The sequence below is a fragment of the Hyposmocoma kahamanoa genome, unplaced genomic scaffold (genome assembly GCF_003589595.1).
Source record: "Hyposmocoma kahamanoa isolate Upper Pololo Valley unplaced genomic scaffold, ASM358959v1 116, whole genome shotgun sequence".
Lineage (NCBI taxonomy): Eukaryota > Metazoa > Arthropoda > Insecta > Lepidoptera > Cosmopterigidae > Hyposmocoma > Hyposmocoma kahamanoa.
In genome coordinates, this window is record NW_020653391.1 from 2,247,292 (window position 1) to 2,271,808 (window position 24,517).

The 24,517-nt window shown below is 35.3% G+C and overlaps 3 protein-coding genes and 1 non-coding gene across 4 annotated transcripts in view; 1 reads left to right on the forward strand and 3 right to left on the reverse strand.

Annotated features, from left to right (window-relative positions):
* Positions 1 to 18,613, reverse strand: part of LOC113239744 — a 33,268-nt gene extending 14,655 nt beyond the window's left edge. Inside the window, exons 1-17 of the mRNA XM_026476843.1 lie at positions 18,363 to 18,613; positions 18,068 to 18,249; positions 17,215 to 17,293; positions 16,559 to 16,789; positions 15,236 to 15,375; positions 14,672 to 14,798; positions 12,203 to 12,311; positions 11,601 to 11,717; positions 10,060 to 10,163; positions 9,701 to 9,817; positions 9,025 to 9,150; positions 7,648 to 7,755; positions 5,698 to 5,865; positions 4,839 to 4,934; positions 3,020 to 3,126; positions 1,141 to 1,288; positions 299 to 527 (exon numbers count right to left, since the gene is read on the reverse strand). Of these exons, the coding sequence (XP_026332628.1) occupies positions 299 to 527; positions 1,141 to 1,288; positions 3,020 to 3,126; positions 4,839 to 4,934; positions 5,698 to 5,865; positions 7,648 to 7,755; positions 9,025 to 9,150; positions 9,701 to 9,817; positions 10,060 to 10,163; positions 11,601 to 11,717; positions 12,203 to 12,311; positions 14,672 to 14,798; positions 15,236 to 15,375; positions 16,559 to 16,789; positions 17,215 to 17,293; positions 18,068 to 18,249; positions 18,363 to 18,536 (2,362 nt within the window). The 5' untranslated portion in view covers positions 18,537 to 18,613. The remainder of the gene's footprint in view (positions 1 to 298; positions 528 to 1,140; positions 1,289 to 3,019; positions 3,127 to 4,838; positions 4,935 to 5,697; positions 5,866 to 7,647; positions 7,756 to 9,024; positions 9,151 to 9,700; positions 9,818 to 10,059; positions 10,164 to 11,600; positions 11,718 to 12,202; positions 12,312 to 14,671; positions 14,799 to 15,235; positions 15,376 to 16,558; positions 16,790 to 17,214; positions 17,294 to 18,067; positions 18,250 to 18,362) is intronic.
* Positions 1,540 to 1,610, reverse strand: Trnag-gcc. Its single transcript has one exon. It is a non-coding gene; the product is annotated as a tRNA-Gly (tRNA).
* Positions 18,614 to 19,384: 771 nt separating the features above from the next.
* LOC113239795 (12 kDa FK506-binding protein-like) lies at positions 19,385 to 20,784 on the forward strand. Its single transcript, XM_026476933.1, has 3 exons — positions 19,385 to 19,545; positions 19,632 to 19,792; positions 20,030 to 20,784. The coding sequence occupies exons 1-3, from the start codon at positions 19,509 to 19,511 to the stop codon at positions 20,156 to 20,158; spliced, it is 327 nt and encodes a 108-aa protein (XP_026332718.1). The 5' UTR covers positions 19,385 to 19,508; the 3' UTR covers positions 20,159 to 20,784.
* A 613-nt stretch (positions 20,785 to 21,397) lies between these two features.
* Positions 21,398 to 22,752, reverse strand: LOC113239826 (peroxisome biogenesis factor 10). The gene is made up of 2 exons (XM_026476965.1): positions 21,915 to 22,752; positions 21,398 to 21,627 (listed from the first exon to the last, which is right to left on the reverse strand). The coding sequence occupies exon 1, from the start codon at positions 22,735 to 22,737 to the stop codon at positions 21,916 to 21,918; it is 822 nt and encodes a 273-aa protein (XP_026332750.1). The 5' UTR covers positions 22,738 to 22,752; the 3' UTR covers positions 21,398 to 21,627; position 21,915.
* Positions 22,753 to 24,517: the final 1,765 nt, after the last annotated feature.

Genomic DNA, 24,517 nt, shown 5'->3' on the forward strand with positions numbered 1-24,517 from the left:
GCTTTGAGGAGTATGGCTGGAGTGACTCGGATGGATAAATTACGGAACAGTGTGATAAGAGAGCGTTGCGGCGTGGAAGAAGATATAGTGACAAAGATAGAGAAAGGGATGGTTCGGACATGTAGAGAGAATGAATGAAAGAAGAGTGACGAAACAGATTTATAAGGCGAGTGTGAGCGGGCAAGTTGGTATGGGCCGACCAAGGAGAACTTATCATGACCAAATTGAGGCCATCCTAAAGAAGGGCCAAGTCAAGAGTACCCTTAACCGACGAGCGTGTATGAAAGCATTGATGCGTGTTGATGAGACGAAAGATGTGTGTCAGGACCGTAGCAGGTGGAAGACTGTTGTCTCTGCCTACCCCGATGGGAAAAAGGCGTGAAGTATATGTATGTATGTATGCTACCTAGTAGCGTAACAAGTACCTGTTGTTCCAATTTCCTCTGCACAGCTTTAGTCTCTGCTTCGGCCTGCTTTATTCTCTCCTCGGCTTCCTTTCCTCGTGTCTTCATTTCACTTTCCATGGCCTGAAATCGAATGATAAAAAATTAAATAATTGTCTAAAATTTGGGCGATGGTTGCTTTTTCTCTGGTTGATTGATCGAATCTCTGTAGCGGCATGTACCTATGACCTTTATTCCTACAAAGCGATGTGAAACAATATTTTCGGATATATGCGTTTTTATGGAATTGGAAAAAACGTAAACAAAATAGCAGTGATCATAAACTTTTTCTTCGGGCAACAAATTACTGTAAAGGAAAACATAATGAGAATTGATGACCAATTAAATTTGATTATTTCTCAAGACACGAAATACTACAAAAAATGTGAACATTAAGCTTACTATACATTGGCAATATATAATTGATTTAAAAACTATTAATATGTGTTTTCCTAATGGGTAGGTATGGTACAAAGCAAATAAAAAATAATATACAATTTTGAATTATATTTTTTTCTTAAAACTAATGTTACAATTTTTGAGAATATTTTCGATTTCTTACTCAAATTCCAAAATTATGCTCTAATCATAATTAACACAATTCGTACTTAAAAATCTAAACGTAGATACTCTACAGTTATTGTTAAAAATAGAATATGTATTGGTTTTACGACATGAATTCCACTAGAATACTTACAGCAATCTGTGCCCTGCACTCCTTCTGCACGGCCTCCTTCTGATTCTCCTTATCCAGTCGCTCTGCCGCTATCTTCACTCTGAACTGCCGTAATGTGTTCTCGGCGTCATCCAGCTGCTTGTGGAGCTGCTCTATTGTTTTTTTATAACTGAAAAAAATAAAAATTATAATATTTTATGGCCAGTAACACATAAGAGTCTATTTTTAAAACAATCAAATAACATACATTTAGCGCCATCTAGTGGAGATGAGTGGAACTATAGTGAACTGCCCAACAAAATTACAATGTTATTGTCTTTGTTTTTTTATATACTAATAGCAAAACAATAAATAATAATTAAATTGTAACTAAATATATAAAATAAAGAAACAAAAGGGTAAATAAATGAAAAAAAAAGTTGCATCGGCCGGGAATCGAACCCGGGCCGCCCGCGTGGCAGGCGAGCATTCTACCACTGAACCACCGATGCTGACGATGTACACATTGAAATTCGTGTAGGTATTTCACTAACTTAACATTATGTAACGCTAATGTAACAAACGCAATAATGGCTGTCATGATTAATCATTTGTCTATTGATATCGTTTCTCTATTGATTTCAAGAAGTATTCGTGTATTGAACAAAAATAATATGATACACAGGCTTATTGTAAACGGGATTACGTATAAAATAAATATTAAAACATGGTATTACTTTCAATAATTTCAATTTTCGACGCTTCACGACTAGGAGGGCCCGCCATTGGCTATATCACATTAAGGCTGGTATGGTTAGATCATATGGCTAGAGCCACTTTTTGACAATCATGTGGCGCTGTTTTGCAAAGGTGTGTAAAAGTGAAATAGTACGTAAAAATAATGGTAAATAATTACAACATTTCAAGGTCATATATAAGTTTAGGAAATCATCAGTTTTATTAACGTAAATCGCAATGCGGCCGTCAAAAAAGCCTTACATATATCGACGATGATGCCTATCTTAAAAAGTACACGTTAGAAATAAATATAGACAGTATTTCCACTATAAATTTAGTATATTTTTTTTGCAAAATTTAATACTTAATGTTTTAGCAGATATTTGTAAAGTGTTTTACGATATGAACAGTCAAATGTTGAGTTACGTTTTGCCAGTACATGCAAAATTTCATTCTACGTCGATTGGCATTGAAAAATAAAAATCACCTAAAACTAAGTTAGGAGGTATTGGTACTTCGTCGTAGATAACATGTAACAAGAATGAAGTCACCGTGAGTGCGAAGCGCACAACTTCTTTTTTGACTCGAGTACATATATTGTCGTGAAATGTTAAATACTATTTCAAGTTACTACACTCGAATATAAAATAATGCAGAATGAATATAAAAATAAATCTAGAATATTTAAATAATAAAAATTGCCACCGAAATTATGTAGTGAAAACTAACCTAAAAATTACCCAAAGAAATCTACAACAATACATATCGCACTCCAAAATTTCTCTATATTTGTATGTCATTCGTATACGATACAATCTCAATGAGACGGGACAACATTGTCGCTTTGAGATTAAATAGGTAATATTAATATAACTTAAACTATGTTATTTGTCATGTGCTATATGCTTTGAAGTAGATTTTAAAATAAAATTTACATCGCAAATTACGAGCGCACACGAGGGAGCTCTCAAGGTACCATAGAACTTGTCAACTTATATCTCAGGGTGACGGGCGCAGTGGCTATGCACCTCAAATCTTTGCGATTTAAGGCTCTGAGTGGCACTGCAACTGCTATGGACAAGCATGTCGCTTACCACCAGACGCACGAATTATTCGTTCGGTCACTTAAAAAAAAAGTGAATATCAGTCTCTCAACTTAAATTATTCGTATACAATGACTTACTGTTCATTTTGCATTTGCGTTGTGTAAAGCACATCCTGTTGTGACGAGTTAGTAGCTTGCAACATCGCCAAAGAGTGCTGAAGTGACGCCATGTGTTCCGTCGCTCCCTGCAATAGAATTCACATTTAGAATATGTTATCTTCAAGGTCAACAGCTCACTGCACAGAGTTCAAAAATCCTTGCAGATCAGACATTTCGAGTGAAGATAAACTTACTTCCAAACTTCTCGATTTTAATATTAAGAAATGATAAAAATTATTATAACAAGAAAAATATTTTCTTTTTTAATAACACTAAGCGACGGGACGAACAAGTGGTGCGTTGGGTGGTAAGCGACACTTCTATCCATAACAGTTGCACTGCCACTCAGAGTTTTAAATCGCAAAGATCTTAGGGGCACTGCCACTGCCCCCGTCACCCTGAGACGTAAATTGACAAATCCAATGTGCCTGTAATTTCACCAGCACCCTTGCCCCTCTAAACTGGAACACTCGACATTACTTCAACCGTTTGTGTTCGGTTTTCTAAAAACGATCGCGGTAGGTCGCTACCACGTCCTCGTAGACCGTAGTACATAAGCTTTTTTATAAGTAGGTCATGACTTATGACGTCAAAAGCTTTGGACAAGTCGCAGAATATGCCAGCTATTTTACACATGTCATCGATGCCGGTAGTGATACAGTCAATTGTTTTATATGCTGTTGTTGTAGTGGACATGTGTTGTCGGTATGCAAATTATCTGTCGGTCAGTAAAGTATTGGTTTCGAGGTGGTACATTAAGTGCTGTGACAAAATCGATTCTATAATTTTGGAGATGTTAGGTACTATCGATATTGGCCTATAGTTGTCGACCGATGTTTTGTCACCCTTACTTTTATATACTGGACACACTCTTGTGTACTTAAGCACGTCGGACTGAATACGAAAAAAGTCGAATTGAATAATGTATATGAAGTTTCCAATCGGCATTGCATCCGACTGGGAACTACAGCCCAATCCCTCTCATTGTTAGAGGAGGGAGCTAACTATTCTTTTAGGCTGCTAACAGATTGACTGCATGTTTGCAGATAATCCGTGTAGTCGTTATCAATTTCAAGCAGCCGAGACCTCGACTGCATGAAATTGATTACGACTACACGCATTAACTGTAAACAGCCTTATTATAATAAAATTTAATTTAAACAGTTCACAACCCACCACATACGACCTTGCACAAGTAGTATTGTTCCAGTTCAAATTGTGGTTCATAAGCTTTTAGCTAAAGCGCATAAATTAGAAAAAAAAATCTTTCCACTCACAGTAAGGAGTAAGTGACAATGAGGCCTATATGGCTTCACGGGGAGTCAATATGTTAAACAACACCACAATACTGTGAAATCGGTATATACGTTGGAAAAGGATCATAATAATTCCATAAATGTTCAACTGTATTGTATTTATTTGTATCAATTGTATTTTACATATTATTTAGTTACGATGTTATGCTTACGTACTATCAACTTAGCCTTAAGAACTTACAATTGCGTTTGGATATTTGTCTGTAAGTAATATGTAATATAATTATACAATCCAAACTAATATTATACATGCGAAAGTTACGTTGTTACACCTGAATTGCTGAACCAAAGCACAATGGCGAACTCCCATATAAATTTTTGTTGACATAATTTGTATGCATCTAATTATGAAAAATATATGAAAATACAGTTGAAATTCCTGAACAAATTTGGTATTGGGTTTACTATATATAATTATTATATAAATAAATTAATTGAAAGATTACCGTACAGATGGTACAACTGAATAGTGAAATGCATACCTGTAACGCAACAGAATGTGAGTGCAGTCTCTGTTCCAGACAGGTCATTTTATAGCCGTATAGCTCCATCACGCTTGACGTTGCGATGTCCGAGATCTGCGACAATATAAGTCTCAGTATTATTGATGCAAAGATCGAACACAAAGAAAAATTCCTTCGACGCGAACCAGCGTCTGTCGCCTCCACGTGGTTACAAATCAAAATAAGTCTTGAAACTATTTTTCCGCATTTAAATCGCGTATATTTGTATTTTTCAAACAAACCAATGTTTCGGGCCCTTTACAGGTCCCAAATCTGCGAGCATATCATGGATAAACCTACACATTCAATGAAGTTTGACAAACCACAGGTCCTTGCAAAAGAAGTCCGTTATATACCCAGGATGCTGTGAGAGGCCATTGAAATTAAAAAACATTCTAATTTCCACAGGGAAGATGGTTTCTCCGTACCACCAGTTTGGGATCCAATATTTCCTCTAATAAAAAATCCCAAACAGACATGTCTTATGTGCAGTACAAATTTTATGTTTTAATTTATTCTAATTTCCAATATTAATTAATAATAAATTTAACTTAATAAAAATTCATATTGTTAAAATAATTTGTAATACATAATGTAGCGTAAATTGGAATGTTTCTTTGTAAAATTAAAAATAAGGTATATTTAATTAATATATATATGTAACTATAGTGACAAAATAAGGTGGTTTGCATTAATATTAGACATCAGTCAACCGTGACTATGGGACCTGTAAGGGGCCCGAAACGTTGGTTCATTTGAAAAACAAATATACGCGATTTAAATCCAGCGCTTCTTGTTCAGGACGAACAAGTCACTTCGTATCAAAAAAAAAAATTACCTTCCCGCTGTGCAGCGCGTCGTTGAGGGAGGCGACGAGGGCGTCGACGGCCTTCTCCTGCTGCGGCGCCAGTCGCAGCGGCGCGTACCAGCCGCTGTCGCCCTCCCCCGCCACCGCGCCACACGCTCCCGCCCGCATCTCGCCCGTCTGCAGGCTCTCGCCGAACACCTGCGGACCAACTATATTTGCAAACCCCACCCGGCCAAATGAAAGCCCTGCAGCTTGATTTTGATTGCCTCTCCCGATCGGAAGCTGCGTCTTTTCCGAGTCGAGGCGCATAATTGCGATTCACAACTGGCCGATCGGAAACTTTTGACATTTTTAATCGGAATAATAGTTGATTTAACTCACAAATTAGAACGATATTGTAGGAATCAGGTTCATCTTCTCGCTCGGAAACCCATCTGATTTCGAGACTACCCGATCCGTTCGATGATAACTTAAATCAAAATCAGGATGCTAGTGTCCAAGATCAAATCTCAAAATGGGTTTCGAAATGCGCAGGATTACACGTTTCACGCTCACGCACACCGCGAACGAAGCTAAGCTAACTTAGATTAGCTCACGTAGCCGGGGCACCTTTTCATACTTCGGTTCACGCCGCGAATTAAGCTAATCGAGCTAACTAACCTAACGATCCCGCTAGCTATGTAAAATATGTCGCCCTTCTGCCGCACTTCACCCCCGCACGTATCCATAGTCACTACTTACTACGTATTTTCTTAGCTTAGCTTTGCATGCAACTACGTGAGCTAAGTTAGCTAGCTTCGTCCGCGGTGTGCGCTGCGTTATGTCAGGTCGATTGTTGAGTATAGAGTCGAAACAAAAAAAAAACAAATACATTATCGAATTCACTTACGTTACGATTAATTTGATAAATCCAAACGAAAATTATTCTCCTTTATCATTTAATTTTATTTAATTTCAGCGCTTTTGTTCTAGAGCACATGTCAGTTAAATGTAAAAATAAAAAATCGAAAGTAAATCATTTGGCATACAAACAACAGACAACAGAGTAGAAGCGTTCTAATTGGCCGTATTGCCAAGATCTTAGATTTTAATTTTTCTTCAATAGTTCAATTTTCCGTCACTTTTTCGCGGGAAATCGTTATACTGTTACGGTGGCTATTTTGAGAACTCCAAAAGACAACACAAATTAAAAGTCCATACAACCTCAAACGGCTTTGGCTGTTTGGTTGTTGGTTGGGAAAACTACATAGTAAAATTAAGGATATATATACACTGATTACTATACGATGTGAAAACACGGTTGTTAAAAATTTTCACTATAGAAAAAAAACACAAACTTACCTCCAAATTTTACAAGTAAACCGCTGTATTAAATAGGCATTTTACATATACTAATGATTTTTTTTATATCAACTTAACTAAATAGAACACGTATAGTGTACGATATACGTTTTTCATATAGCTGTAATTTCGTTTGTTAAACGAAATAAATTCTGAAATAAAGCCGCCGCTCGACCCAAGCAAAATGAACCGTATTAGTACGGGAAAAAATTTAATTCTTGCTGAGATTGTATCAAACGAGTAAACATGTCTATAACATGGCTACAGAACTTCCACTTGCACTAAACTTGATTTTTTTTATAATATCTAGTGATGGGACGAACAAGTCGTGCGCCTGATGGTAAGCTACACGCCTGTCCATAACATTTGCAGTGCCACTCAGAGCTTTAAATCGCGAAGATCTGAGGGGCACTGGCACTCTCACCCTGAGACATACGTTGACAAGTCCCATGTGCCTGTAATTTCACCAGATCTTAAACTTTTGCGTGCAATGCAAAAGAAGCTGTACGAGCTGCTTGTCTCGTACAATAGTATGTGAGAATATTACAACGCAATATATTAAGAGTGTCTTATCAATATAAGTAGTTTAAGACGTACTTAAGTTTAGTGTAAATGGAATAATACCAATAAGTATATTACCTGGTTCATTTGATCCGAAGGGAAATAGTGATGCTTAACGAGTTGTAATATCTGCCGTCGTCGCGACGTATTCGAGCTTGTCAGACCGGAGCATAGTAGCTTACGAACCTAGAAAGTTCAAAATAAGTACAGATGTGCATGGGGCGCGATACGTCATAAACTGTAGAAAATATTTCTTACGGCCTGTCCCCCTAAAATTACAAGGGTTTAAAAATTTACGACCATGATACCAACTTCATAGTAGTGTAATGTCTGCCAAACTACCACACACACATTTTTGAGAAACTGCCAAAATAAATGAAACATATTTTGTTTTTCATATCATATAGAATATAGTCATGAAGACTGGTGGGGCACTAATAAGGGGGTACTTTGTCAGTTTTCCATAAAAATACTTTTATAGAATTTAATATTTACTGACGATGCTAAATGTAAGAATCATAGTTGTATTGTCAGAATTACAGCAATGAGATACCTCGCTTATATCATTCAATTCGTTTGAAAAAGGGTTCAAGTTTCTTTGCTGCTGACTGTGCATTCCATATGGTAATATCATACAGAAAATTACTAAAATTTTATAACAATAACGTGCCAGACAACCACTTCAATAGATAATTCAAGGAATTACTTTGTTTGAGACCAGGTGGTCGCAGACAAGATAATTCCTTGTACATGAATAATGTGAATTATCAATGATACATATCACTTCGAATTCTGCACGTAACAAATTTTTTTAAATTTCATATATACATAAGTATATATGAAATTTAAAAAAACAAAAAGTCGGTTAATTCCATCGAGTATATAACCAGAAATAGAGACCAAATGTCATTTAATTTCAATTGTTAATTGACGGGTGTCGTCAATTGTTTCACTTCAAATTGGCCAGTTTAACTTGAGCTTTGCTATAATGAACGAAAATTGAAATTTTACATATTTAAAATTAATTACCAATAAAATGTTTGTTTACCGATGAATTGTTGATTCCGTTTATTTTGTAATTAGATGTTTTCCCATATCACCGAATGGAACAGCGCCCCAAAGTTAGATATTATCTCTATTACAATAAATACAGCATATTTTTGAAATATATGGAGACGTACACACAGGTCAGTTATCAGCGCTGTACTATTTCAGCTTCCTAATTTGTGATTTCAGTGCAAACGAGACTTGATTTTTAAGTGATATAAGGCTCGTTCGCCTGATGAATTGCCAGTGATGGAAGACCCTTATTTCGCCTCTATTTCTGGTTACATACTCGATGGTTAATTCGCTCGTAGAATTTTTATACTCCTCTCCTAAAAAGTTGTCATTTTAAAATGCATCTAAATTACACCAATGAGTTGCGATTTTAAATTATAAAAATTAAACATTTACCTGGTGATGAGCTAGTAGTCGATTTAGTGCGGCCTCCCAATGTTTACAGACAGGTGCGAGGCATAGAGCAATACGACATCCGAGTACCACAGCATGTTGAGCCTGTTCCACGCCTATAGGGCCATTCTGAAATGTAACAAATTCCATCATATGTAATGACGAATTTAAGTAACATTTGAGGAAAATAAAAAAATAAAAAAATACGTAATAAAACGAAAATTTAGTTTTTCATATTCACACCTCGGAATTTTTATGTTCAAAGGGCGAGTATACAAAAATATTGTTAAATTTTTCCAGGTTTCACGGAAGCAAACAACAATTTAAAAAATTAAAAAATATTAATGTTAAAAGTTATATTTTGTTCTACATCGACTTTCTTACCAGCGACACCTGGCGAGCTCCGTAACACTACAACGCGGTATACTACGTCCCATCGAGTAGTACGTGGTAAACTCGCTAGGTGGCGCTATACATATCAATAGTTGATTCATATCAGCTAGTTTGTTCTTGTCAACCAATGACATTTTAAAGGGCTAGATAATTTTTTTGATTATTAACAAGATGCTCTCAAAAAAAGGTCATATGAGAGTAAGTCAAGAATATGAAGTATTATGAAGTACAGAGCTGGCTACAAAGAAAATTTTTAAAGACTAAATAATACATAAAAACTTCATACATGTGAAGTATACTGCAGAACACTGTAGAGAGCGTCCTCAAACGTATCCGGCGTTATTTCTTGCAGGACTCGTTCTTGCATTTCAGACGTTTCGCATAGTGCGCCTACGGCTTGTAGCTGGAACATTCAAAGTTAGTAGCTGTAGGGTCTTTGCGAAAAAGTTAAATAAAAGAAGTAGTACCACTGTGACTATTTCTGCAACATTATATATGCACTTTTATATATAAAATATGAAACTGCCATATAGCTTATCTATTAACTTCTTATTATAACATGTTATATTATAAATGTTACATGTTACATTTTAACGTGTTACGGAACCTGTAGCAGTAATCGTCTAAATAAAAGATGAATGTTACCCATTGTAGACCCGATTTTCCTGGCTCCAAAGCCGGCGGTACCAGTAAGCTGGGCAGGCCGTTGCACATCACCGATATTAACTCTATCGGCAGGCGGCCGTCATCTGGAAATTCATTATAAATCATCGTGAGAGGCAGCGCACACGGTCTCTTAGTGTAAGAACAGTCCTTAGATAGATCGAAATGTAACGAACTGTTTTGTGAGTTTCATTAATATAATTAGTAAGGATTACTAACTAACACAATATGGATATTTGTCCAAAATAAAATTTATTATTATTATTTACATAAACAAAGATATCACACACATAGACGACCACAAATCACACCCAAACTCCCAACACACTCAACATAAATAAGATATAAAAGTAGAACTCTACGTGGCAGTCCAGTATGGTAACCGTCCGGCCACTGAGGCAGTTAAAATAGGTAATGATCTTCAACTGTTTTCTTTTTTATTTTCACAGCCTCGTGGACTTTCTGGTTCGCACTGTAAACGCTGAATAATGTGGATCCGGATTTGACTCCTCACCCAATTTGAGAAATGAACTTTTCTAAATCTCTTCGGATCTAAGTGTTCTGGTTGCTCTGGTCCATACAGACTGATATTTAGCAATAAAGTATCCTAATGTACCTTGTATTTTGTATGTCTAATATTTGTATCCTAAAAGAAACTTATGCAAATGTAAATTGAAATCTTGTACAATGTTACGTTACGTCAATGTTAAGGCTATGGGTAAGACGACGTCTCCTAACTGCTCTATTTGTAACAAGAGGGAGGACGTATACCATGTCCACGTGGAGTGTGTCCGGAGCGAGGATGAGAGGCTTCAGTCAAAGTCAAAGTCAAAGATTATTTATTCCATAGGTAAAATAGATTTACACTTGAAAACGTCACATTTAAGCTACTGCTCGTTCACTACGCTAACCTCCCTGAGAAGAACGAGCAAGAAACTCTAGGGATTGCTCTTTTCAAATGAACTTAAATGCTATGGAATACACTTTGAATCAAATTTGTGTGGATTCTGGAGCCATGTCGTCTTTCCATACATCTTTATCTAACACGTAGTCTTCAATTTTGTAATATGATTTTTCAATTTAAATATTTTTAATGTAGTTTATAAACTTAGGAAATGATAAACTTAATATATGCTCCGGAATCTTATTGTAAAAACGTATACAGTTCCCCATAAAAGCGCATATATATTATACATAAAATATTTGAGTAAATGTACTGTGATGCCACAGTTACGCATCAAATTCAACTTGCAAATTATAATTGTGGGTATGTGTTAACAGCATACTGCCCAAACCTACGTCCAAAGTCGCCAGAGCACTGTACCGCATGGTACAAAAATGTATAACATGTAGATAATTATCAGTATTTATGTATTGATTTGTATGTAGTGTGTTTGAGTAGTACTATGTACCTATGGGAGTGGCATATTCTATTTCTTAATTAAGTTTATTCTTATAAACCCTCTAATAAATAAAGAAAAAAAATGTTACCTAGGTACCTATATTGTGTTTTGCTTTAGTACCTTTATACTGATTGACGATGGCGGCAAATAACTCAAGTGACTCTGGCAGACAGATGGGACTGGCTTTCATACACAGGCAGACCAGCTGGCAGTGGTGGCACCTTAGAGAATATAAGTCTGAAATGTGATGTACATTTTTTATTTATAAGTGCCGTATAAAACTTATTGAAGCATTTAAATTTTTACTGAATTGATATTCAATTATTTTTTATGTGAATTTACACCACTAGTTTGTTACAATTATTAAAAAATTCTTTCGATCCGGCCGGATTCGAACCGACGTCTTCTAGCATACCGTGCCAAACGCTAAACCAACTAAGTCACGGAACGAATCAGTGGACCTCACGAATTCTTCTATGTGCTTGCGTCATATCTTTGTATTTGGTTTTTAACCAAAAAAACAACAGTTTGAATCGGTATTAAAACTTTATGCGTATGTTGTATGGTAACTTTATTTTGTATTAAAAGTTTTATTTTCGCGAAGCACTATACCAGATTTCTATTGAATTATAATAAATAGACTTTGTTTAACGTTGCTTTTCTTAGCGTCCGATCGTTGTATCAATAATATTAGCACAAATAGGTTTATATTTGTTTGTTACCTAAATTAACGAGCACGGTGAGGAACTTTAGAATGTTGCGGACACAATTGCTTATTACTTCAGGCTCCGTATTGGTATTTGGCTGTATCTTGAATAGGACGTCTACCTCCTGGGAATAGAGATAAATTACATTTCTAATAAAAGAAAAGATAATTTTCAATCAGAAGCGAGTTTATATTTCAATGTTCATGCTGTTGATAGTAGTAGCAAGCATCTTGGACGTTCATATACAGATCATAAGTGCAATTAGTTAAATTTTAGCAGTAGAGCAGTAGAACTTATAAAAGAATTCCTAAGTACGGCTGTCAAACAGTAATGTTAGCATGAAGCTGGATTTACATTACGTGTCGTGTCGCGTCAGAACGGTATCGGTTTCGACACGACACGTCACGTCAGACAAATGTAAATCCGGCTTGTATTTCGGTTTTGAATGGCAAGGGTACTGGTGAAATTATTGGCACATGGGACTTGTCAACTTGTTTCAAAGTGACGGGCGCACCAGCGGTGCCCCTTATGATCTTTGTGATTTCAAGCTTTGAGTGGCACTGCAACTGTCATGTACCAGGCGCACGACTTGTTCATCCCATTGTCGTTAATGTCGTTAAAAACAAGTGTGGGATCACGACGGAAAATTTGCAACGCCAAATAATTCATTAGAAATAATGAACAAAAAGAACAGAGGAATTAATAAGTGGACCGAAAGGTAACATGACATTTCCCAAAATTATTCATTATACATTCTTCTAGACTAAAAAAAGGGTATTCCAAAGCGCTTTGTATAAGTAGCGAAAATTGCCCACATAACATTGTGTAATACAACAGGATTTACCTATTTATAATTAAATTGACTTTATCGAGTTCTTAGGTTTTCGCGATTGTTACACATAGGAAATGAAACTGTTTTCTCGGATTTAAATCGCGTAAATTAGACGTGATGGGTGGATGGATGGTCAGTCAACCGTGATCATGGGACCTGTAAAGCTCCCGAAACGACGGTTTGTTTGAAAAACAAATGTACGCGATTTAAATCCGGAAAAACAGTTTCATTTCTTATAAGCTGACTTTTTTATAATAATCACTTAAAATTTCAATTTACTATTTGGTTATATTATTAACATAGTTAAGTCAAATCTAAAAAAATGTTATCATTTATTATATTTATATTATCTTCCGTATTTGTTTAGTGTTGAAATGATTGTTTGTTTAGTTTATACAACATGAAAATGGCGTCAACTGGCTGGTTAACGTATCCGCGGCATCGTCTAAGTTATAACTGAAAATCAGGGGTTTGCTCCACATATACATAACTGGGTGTTCTGCAGTGCTGCGACTCCGATGGGTTTTTCTTTTTCTTATATTACATATTTTTCTGTTACGTATGTGTGTCTGTAGATCCAAACATATATATATATATATCTTAGTATTGCATCACTTGGATAATGCAAACGTTCTCATCATAAATTCCAGTCATGTAACCCTATAGGCACCGCAATTTAGGTTAAACGAATTATATTTAACTTAAAATAATTCAACAATTCAACAAATTTTTATTTTAAAGCTAAAAATCTATAAAATACCTTTTATTTTATTTTTTTTATAATAGCTAGTGACGAGATGAACAAGTCGTGCACCTGGTGGTAAGCGACTAGCCTATGCATAACAGTAGTGCCATTCAGTGCTTTAAATCGCAAAGATCTTAGGGGCACTGCGACCGTCACCCTGAGGCGTAAGTTGACAAGTCCCATGTGCCTGTAATTTCACCCTTACCCTCTAAACTGGCACGCAGTAATACTCACATTACTGCTTGGCGGCAGAAATAGGTAAGGTGGCAGTACTACCTTGGACGAACCCTTTCACAAGGAGCTGTACTGCTAACAACTTAACACAATATCAAGTTTGCGTTCCAGTTTTGAAGGGTGCTGGTGTAATTACAGGCAATAGATAGGCGTGTCGTTTACCATCAGGTACACGATTGTTCGTCCCGTCACTTATGTCCACTTGCACTAAACTTATGTATGCATTAAACCAATGCTTGCAATACATAACCTCAGTAGAGTGCTAAAAAACCGACATCAATGTCGTTCATTCCCTAGTTTGCCACCCTTAGAAGTGGAATATTTTCTTAAAATTGAAATGGGACTACTACTGAGGTACCATCTTTCCAACAAAAAAAGTATCATCAAATTCGGTTGACAAATCGTTATCACTTAACATTTATACAAAAAAAACAAACAGTCAAATTGAGAACCTCCTCCTTTTTTTGTAGTTGGTTAAAAAGACAGAAGAGTGCTATCAATTCAAGCATTGGTTTAAGATGTACTCAGGTTTAATGCAAGTGGATGTTAGTACCATAATAAATTTCTAATTATTGAATTAAGGTAAACCGATTCTCACATGGCGCAAGTGTATTGCATAGTGTAAGAAAATATCGTCCCTTATTATTTTTTTACAGACGTTGGTCTAATTCACCTGTAAGGCATCCTGCAATGGGCCACTGAAATTTGGATAAGTGACCACCATACTGCACAGATTGTTGTCAGAGCACAGATCGTGGAGGAATGTATAAGCATGGAGGATTTGGGTATCATCGCGTTCACTGGAATCAGAGTAAAGATACTATAATCTTAATAATAATTAACCTTTTGAACAACAGAATGTCAACTGTCAGTTTTAGCACGGATCTTATTAAACACCCACGCATCCCACGCTTACCTAGATTTAGGTCACCCTTCAAATAAATGCTCATTAAAAAATAACTAGACAACTTATCTTAGTTCTGTAAACGGCACCGACTAATAATTTATTATAATAATATATAAGAAAATGTAATGTAGAAAAGTAATATCTACAATGAGCGTAGTAAAAACGAAAAGAAAGTGTCAAAAATCATGGTTTCTCTAAAAGCATATCTTTATAAGAAACTACGCCTACTTTCTTTGAAATTTAATAAAATTAAACAATAAACAAACTCTATTTATTATATATCGAGTAAACATCGCGTTAATAAGAAAAAACTTTAAAATATATACTAACATAACAGCCTTATAAAAGGTGCGCATAGTGCAACAGAGATAGCTGTGTACGTCGAGCTGGCGCGTAGAGCCCCTACCACGAGTGGCCCCGGACAGACAGAGCAGTAGGCGGCATACTTCCACACCGCCGTAGCCACCATCCTGAGAAAATACATTAAACTTTATACAAAAAAGAATAACATTTTTTTTAATATCCCCCCATTAGGGAAACCCTGTATCGCGGGTGCCATGGACATACGTAGACATCCACAAATTACACCCAAAATCACGAGAGATATAAATGTAGGTCAAATATTTCTCTCGGCTCAGGGATCGATCCCGGGACCTCTGCATGGCAGACCAGCATGGTAACTGTTTGGTCCCAGAGACAGTTAATCAATAACTGGACAATAACACAAAATAATAATAGTTAGCCTACATATAGACCCCTGTTTGGCACAGGTCTCCTGTAACAATGGGACGGCTTGGCTGGTAGTTTCCACAGTGGCCCAATGCGGATAGGCCAATTCATACACATCATAATTTTATTTTGTATCCATCTGTGATCAGTCCTTGAACCATAAACAGATCTGTGCTACAGTGTAAAGAACATCATTAAATTGGTTTGCAGATGCGTGCAGGTTTCCTTAAGATATTTTCCTTCACTGAAAAGCTCATGATAAATTTCAAACTAAAATTTCGCACATAAATTCAAAGGTACAAGACTGGATTCAAACCTACAATTCTTTGCTTGAGAGCTGGTAGGTCAAACACTTACGACTATCGCGGCTGTCTGTGAGACAAATAATGACAATATAATGCCTACCTATATAAAACAACCTACTTTTTTTTGTTTTTAGATCTAAATCTTGCAACAGTAAAGTATGTTTGAAAAACAAATTATATGCAATATAAATCCGAAAAAATGGTTTCATTTCCTATGTGTAACATTTGCGATAACTTAAAAAAACTTAATTTAACAACCTCTAAGGTTGACAGGCTTGCTTGTAGCCATCTCTGAGATCCCAAGTTCGATCACCAGCCAGGCCAATGTAGAAATTAATTATTTCTATATTGTTTCAGGTCTAGGTGTTGTGATGCCATTGTTGTTTCCGATTGCCATAACACTCGTGCTTTAGTTACTTTGGGATTAGAGCAACATATGTGATGTTGTCTATTATATATTTATTTATCGATACCTATATTTATTTCAATATATACTTCATGGTTTTTGCAAATGTTCTGGGCATAGCAAATGTTCTCAGAATATACAAATTTATGTAAATGTTTAAAAATAAACATGAAAGTAAAGCATTTTAAACTTAAATAGAATTTACTTAGTTACCTTCAAGTTCACAAGATGTCCAACAAAATCTTTAGTGTCCACAATTCGCATGAGTGCATAAATGGCTGGCAGGTTGCCATAACATAAATTGACCAGCACTGTCAGTGACATGTGACCAATAGTGCGGTACTGGGGGTCACTCATTGGCTGCATTATGAAATCTGTCAGCTCCTTCATTAAGCCAGAAAGGTAGGACTCCTGCCAGCTTATTTTTATACCATATGAGATGTCCTAAAAATTTAGCTAAGATAAGTTTCATCTTTTAAATTCAACATGTTCTATTTACTTCATGCTTTCTTGAGTCATGTGGTATCCCAAACAATTTTGGTCTATGTTTTCATCCACCAATAAAAAACACCAAAATTGTCCAGGACTCTGTGTCTCTACATGTGATGGGTTAACATATTATATTCTACTGTGTTAATAAGCTTTTGATATTTTTCTTTTCTTTTAACAAGTAATCAGTCCAGAGATTATGTACAGCTGTTTCTTGTGGTAGTTGACGTTTGTTGGCAATCTTTCTTAGTGTTGGTGTCCATTAATAAATTTTTCAAACTTTTTTGATTTTTTTTTCAAATTTTTATGTAAAAAAGTTTAATAAAGATATTTATTAAAGTTTGTTATGCTACTATAGTAGAGTAATTTTTATACTTTACCTGCATTACACTTAAAAGTTTTATTTTCTTGTCATTTGATATCGAATCTGATAGCAAGCGTGCTAATATTGGCATGAATCTGAAAACATTGTAAACATTATATTTCATATATTTGTACAATAATACAGTTATAATAATGGTGATGTATTTGCAGGGAAGTGGGTTGCATCCCACAAACATGCTTACTTTTAATAAATCCAGGTTTTAAGTTCAATACATACAATTAATTAAACTATATTGATATATGCGTATATAATAATGGTGCACACAAACTGTTCTCTGTACAGTCATAATTTGACATCAAAATATAACAAGGACAAACAATTTAAAAAAAATCATTCAACTTACTAAGTAGCATTTAAAACACAACCATGCTTAAATTTCCCTCATTCATTTATGATGAAATAGTTCATCCAAATTCATTACATAGTTAAAAGTAATACCAAAGAAACAGAAATATCTAAATATATGCACTTAAATATTGAACACTGCAACACTTGTAAATCTTTATTACATACTTATGTATTTTTGTTAATCAAATAAACATCAAAGGTATATAAGTATAGGCACTACCTGTAGGGATGATATTGTAATACTGTGGCTAAATCATACTTATTTAAACTTATGCTTGGGCTGTATGAAAGGGGGCATTATGAAAACTGGATTTTCCACTATAATTTTCTTGGAAGCTATAGACCACAGAAAAAAATTATAATAACATTGTGTTTATTTAAGCTTGATTTATCAGAAACAAACATTAAAAACTATTTTCAACAAAGTTTAAAATTTTTTTTTTTTAATTTTAACATGTATTCATAGTGCCTGCGCGTTCCTACCGATTGACCAAACTTACTTGTATGTATGGGTAAGAGCGTGTCTCGCACTGGGTTCTATGCAAGCTCGCGTGAGCACAGCTACCCCAGCCCAACTTGGGCTGCGACTGTCGCACATCACACGCCATAGCGAACTGAAGAACGCACATACTTCCGACCGACCAGGGGAAAATATTGTTAAATCACATGACGACGCTATTATCTGTATCAGAAACGGGGGCAATATCAAACAATTTAAATAGAGATATTTTTTTAATATAAGTAAACACCGATAGTAAGGTAACATAAGTTATTTGAAGATATTGAAATACTTACACCTAAATACCGAGTCATCAAGTTCACAGCAGTCTCACTATGTGTGGCTTCAAATTCACGAGCAGCAGTTACAAAAGCTTTCAAATTAGCAAACTTTCCTCCATCTGGAGGATTGCTGTTTATACTTTCTACTTCATCGACTAGTTCTTTTTGAACTCCATCGACTTCCATCATTTTAAACAACAAACACTGCCACTTCTTTGTATATAATACACCAATAATTGAAAAGAATAAAATTACACGAAAATCACGGCCTAAATACTCAAAACATAGGAAAAAATAATCAAAAACATAACAGACCGAAATCGTTCAGCTTGTTGCAGTTTCAATTTCAACTGTTTTCTAACGTCAAACAGCCATAATAAATGTTTATGATATTGCTACGTTGCCATTGGTCCATTTCCGCATCACAGCATTCATAGTCAAGTTATTCTATAAAAAAAAAAGTCTACAGACGGGTTTAGTTAGTTTCAACACTTGCCTAGTTTCTAGTTTCTACTTAAAATCGATCGATTTAAACTCTGCAGCATCAACACCTTAATTTAGAGAAATCCTCTAAGATCGACGAAAAAAATGGCGGATTTTCGAAGTTAGGAGTACAGTTTTTACAAAGATTATTTTGTCTTAATTAGATTATGAGGAAAAAACGAAGAAAGGAATAGTGATGAAGAAAGTTAGAATTATATTCCTTATTTTAAATCAAATTACAAAAGGCTTTATCCTGAAAAATCCTCTAATTACGATCTAAACGTTTTTGTTCAAAGTAATAGAAGATAATGTGATTTGTGAAAGTAAAACATAAATATTGACTCCCACCGCTTAAAAGACTATTTAAAAAACCCAAAGAAGTGTTAGAATTAGAACTACGATAGAAAATATTACTGAGAATCCAGATAATTAAACGAACACATGGTTCAAAGTACTTGTATCCAAGCCAAAACTAATAAAAAAATAAAAAAATCTAAAGATCAACACACACAGGCACAAAATTTTTTTTTTTACTTACAGCAGTCAAACCAAATGTCATCAACTTGCCAAAAAAAGAATTTCACCTCGACATTAGTGGTTTTTGTGAAGAAAACATTGTTTCATTGAAACTTATTATTTTAGACTTGTTTTTCTTCACCTTTCGTTCTATAACATACAATGGGCGTAGACGTTGAAACTATTTCTCCTGGCAATGGTTAGTAAATGTTGGATACACACGTGACACGTTATAAATATAACCTATTCCGGTGAATTATGCGTATATTAATGTTTATTTTTTAGGCTCTACTTATCCTAAAGCAGGACAGACTGTGGTTGTTCACTACACGGGGACGCTGCAGAGCGGGAAGAAGTTCGATTCTTCAAGGGATAGGGGCCAGCCCTTCAAGTTCACTCTAGGCAAAGGCGACGTGATTAAGGGTTGGGACCAAGGAATTGGGAAAGTGAGTATGTTTATTACTAAAGAGCGGTGAACCTGAACCATTCATAAAGCCCACATGACATGCTGTTTGAATGAAGAATACTAAGTGAACAGGTAAATAAGCCGCATGGTAGCCGAACGGTTACCATGCTGGACTGTCCTGCTTGGTAACTGTCCTGGACCTCTGTATGTATGTGTGTATCCGTGGCACCCACATAACGGTTTCCCTGATGCAAGGCTAAAAAAATTGTGTTTTCAGATGTCCGTTGGGGAACGAGCAATGCTGACCTGCACTCCAGACTTTGCCTATGGCTCCAGAGGCCACCCTGGTGTCATCCCGCCAAATTCCACCTTGATTTTTGATGTAGAACTTTTGCGTGTTGAATAATGCATTTATTTTATTTTACTTATTAAGCAGTTATAATTAAATAAGTCTGTTATGTTGCTGCATTTAATATTACAAGATTTCACAAATTTAAAGACTAAACCGCATCTTCCATAGATGGTTACTTGCTTTGTTATGCATAAGAAAACTTTTATATTTGTGTAATGTATTTATTGAAAAGTTTTTTCTAAAATGTTGATGCCACATGATTGAATGTCAGCCACACAATGTTTTGCAGGTGTATTGCAACAATGTGCAGATGTTTCAATATAATGTTGTATAGATATAATGTCACAATAATATTGTGCATCATAACATTATCAGAAGAGCGGCAAGACTTTAATTTTATTTAAAATCTATCTCAAAGTAGTGAAGTCCATAGCGAAGCAGTGATGTTCACTTTCACAAAACTTTCATTCTTTTCCATATGGAATAAAAATTTAGTAAAAATAATTAATTCAAATGATTCCCTGATGGAGATTGTTGTGATTTTATAATATGCATTAAAATTATATGCTACAAGATGTCGATTCAAATCCGGCCGGATCATAGGAATTCTTTTCTAAGTGTTCTCAGATCTTTGTATTAATAATTATAACTAACTAATGGACTAATTTCATAAATATCAATTCAATAAAAATTTAAATAAGTGAATAGCAATATCTCTAGCCAGGGCTGGTAGCTGTAAAACATACTTTCATAGATTTCTCATAGATGGCGCTACGGCTAAAAAGTCGTTGAAAAACCTAATACAAAGACTTGACAACAAGCACATACAAAATTTCGTGAAGTATGCTCACGAAATTTTCTATGCTGGTTCATTCCGTGGCTCAGTTGGGATAGCGTCTAGCACAGTCTGCTAGAAGATGTCGTTTCGAATAATTGCATTTAAAATGTACAAAATTGTGGTCTTTGATATATGCATTTTTTTTAATAAATATAGGTACATGATATACTTAATTTGCATTTTATGCTGCTTTACAATCTCATTCAAAATAATGTACATACATACATAATGTGTTTGCTAAAACTGAGAGTACTTGAGTAATAGAAATTTTATTTTAATATTAACAAGCATGTTTATTTTATTTAATGTTATTAAAAAAATTGATTTGTGTAAAATTTTATGTTTTATTTATATAAAAATGATAATAAAACATCTTATAATGAAAATCACCTAATATGACATTATTCTATATAATGTTCAATATATTTTTATTACATAAGTAAACTATTTCAGAAGGCACTCCAGACAATTTTCACAATGTTTAACAATACCCTTTACTATATAATTAAACAATTGCATCACATTTTATAAAACAATAATAATAAGTATCTTTGGTCTAAAATACTTTTGCCGTTACAATCATAGGGTTTACCATCAATTGAATAAATACCACCAGCTGGCTCTTTAATTGGTTAGTTTCTTGATATTTAGATAAACTGTTCATGGACGAACTGTTCAGTGTCTACTGTAACATTTAATATTAGAATATGATAGTATGAGGTATTCTGTATTGCTACATGGAACTCAAAAAACCAACTACATGATTTACAGTGTGATTTTCAAGTGCTTTCTGTGTAGTTGCCGCCTACGTGTTTCCATATACAAGTATCAACAATGATTTACATACATTAAACATTTTATATTGATTCAATATAAGCACTACGGCTAGAAGGTACTGACGTTTTAGTGTGGCTACTATGAAAGAGTTACGGAAATATACAACTAAAAAACCCTGACAACAACAGAACTAACCTCACAAAGTACCAGGGTAATAATTCATCAATGGAACAACAGAGTTCTTAGTAAACGGAGTCCTGCATAATGCACAGCTTTCCAAAGGTCCATAGCTACAATTCATACAAAACACATGACCACAAGGTAAGACACATGGCTGTGCCATTTCTTCTAAACATGCTACACACGATTTACTACTATCTACATCAGCAGGAATGTCCCGCAATTGATCCATGTGTTTTTTAGCCTGATATAGACTCTGACCACATGAAATAAACGCATGTAGTAATGTAACAATGCCTAAAAGGCGTAAATGAGCATAGTACGCAGCGGCTGCTGGCCTTACATGTACGTAATCTATCCCAGCAATGGTTTTCCCAATCTGCAAAGGTCCTCCGTTAATATAACTAAGTGCACGATGTATACTTTCAATTTGCGGTAGCATTGTGTTTATGGCTTTTAAAATTAGTATGAAAGCATTCTGCGCATCGGAGCGTAACGTGCTGTTGTTTTCTACAGACTTTTCAGCATGACGGAGTAACCTTCTGGTCAAGTTTTCCCCAACACAAGAAAGTAAAATGCTTAATAACCTCGCACTAAAAGATGGTAATTTGTGATACGTTTCGTCCACTTGAACTATGCCTGAGTATTCTTCACCAAGAGTTTGAAGGTCCTTTAGTGTGGTAAAAGACTTATAGAGTATGGAAGATAAGGGAACAGCCTTTGAAGCTATGTGTGATGGCATAAGTCTTGCTAATGATTCTGCTAGTTGTTTCTCGTAAGAATCATCCTTCTGCCAAGCTCGTAGCACTTCAGCGGGCTGCGCTGTTGGCAAAGCCATAGTTTACTTTCCTAGAAAACACTTGTATTGCCGATAAATTACGTTAACGACATTATTTACGTGTAATTGTAAAGATGTTTTTTATTTAATCCACAGATTACTATATACTATAACTCTTTCTTTGTTTTTTTGGTACGTTTTTCCATTAGAAAAGGCAAAGGCATTAATGCGCCATACAGCCAAGACTGAGAGTAATTTCTTTCTTAGATTCCATTACAAAATGTCTTCAACATTGCTTCATACGAAATGATATAAAGTTGGATAACATTCTTGATTTTTCAGAAGATTCAGGTAAAATACGCGGGATGTTTTCATTTGGCCTATTCATTCACTATCAAGTTGTCTACGCACTGAGAGAATGTAGATTTGAAAAAAAATCGTGCAACGGCATTGACTTAATGTGCAACGGTGGAAATTTTTCAAATTGAAATAACAATTTTGAATCGGTTTCAACTTGAGCTTATGTTTCAAGATTTTAAAACTGAAACCTTTTTTACATAGGAAACACCTAGCGAGGAGAGCTGAATAAACTATGAACTTGAAAAACAACCACGAGGAAATCCATTTTTGTAATTACGAGAGACGGCTGATAGGTTCGCAGCCTATCTAGCAATGTGCAGATAACACTAATAAAATTGCGTGAGTTGATTGTGTTATACAGGGTGTAACAGAAAGGTGTAGTCGTATTTCAAGTTCATATTTAGTTGAAGCAGTGAAACAATGGATATTAATCATTGACCTAATGATATTAATTAATACTTTATTTCACTTGTTATTTATGGAAATTTCAGGTCGCAAAATTTCGATCAGCTGATCATCATTTTAACTGCCTCTGTGGCCGAACGGTTACCATGCCCGATTCTAAATCTAATCTAAGGATCGTATTCCAGAACTCTACTCAATACTCAAGTCAGGACTTGAGTATTGCAGTGAGCACTGAAAATCATACTCAAGTCGTCCATTAGGGTCGTATTTCCGGTGCTTGAAATCATACTCAAGTCTGTTCAAATCCTGACTTGTGAGATTAGACTGTCCATACGTGAGGCACTGCTGTGAATTGCATGTTTCCAGCAGTGTCTATTATGTATAATTTTGTACTTACTAACATTAGTATTAAGTGGTGTGTTACTAACAAAACTATGTGTCAATATGTACATGAATTAAATAAATTGAATTGAATTGAGTAGAGTTGTAGAATACGACCCTAAAACTGTCACGCAGAGGTCTCAGGTTCGAATATTTTTATGGCCTACATTAATTTCTCTCGTGAGTTTGGGTGTACTTGTGGTTGTTTATGTGTGTCCATTGCACCCGCGACACAGGGTTTCTCTAGTGCGGGGCTGTGTTGAGTAAGTGTATCCCCGAAACTGGTAACACGCGTTGCACAGCTCTGGTCCAACTGGCCCATAATGTCATTGTAATTGACGTGCAAGTGCTAGATATTTGTTTTCTTTCACAATTTGTATTATAGGCGACCTTATGTGGCCCATTTACAATTAAAATACACGGATGTCATGTCAATAAAATGAAGGTAGAAGAGCAAAACAAAAACTATTTTATCAACAGTAAAAAATATAATATAAGTACGTGTAAAGAAAAATATTTCACTTGAGAAGGCTATATTGAAATTTTTAAAACATATTTATATTCCTATATTAGCTTTAGTTTTCTTTCATTAAGAACAGATTCAAGAGCACATCTAGAGCTCTATGCCATTTATAATAAGAACGATCAGTAAGCCGCCGGTCATAAATGGCAACAAACACGCAAACACTGGCCA

Excerpts from the sequence above, each read along its gene's own strand:
- LOC113239826 (XM_026476965.1), bottom strand. The coding sequence starts at position 22,737 with ATGGCTTTGCCAACAGCGCAGCCCGCTGAAGTGCTACGAGCTTGGCAG.
- LOC113239795 (XM_026476933.1), top strand. The coding sequence starts at position 19,509 with ATGGGCGTAGACGTTGAAACTATTTCTCCTGGCAATG. Across the intron at positions 19,546-19,631 it reads AACTATTTCTCCTGGCAATG|GCTCTACTTATCCTAAAGCA; the intron begins GTTAGTAAATGT and ends TTTATTTTTTAG. Across the intron at positions 19,793-20,029 it reads GGGACCAAGGAATTGGGAAA|ATGTCCGTTGGGGAACGAGC; the intron begins GTGAGTATGTTT and ends TTGTGTTTTCAG.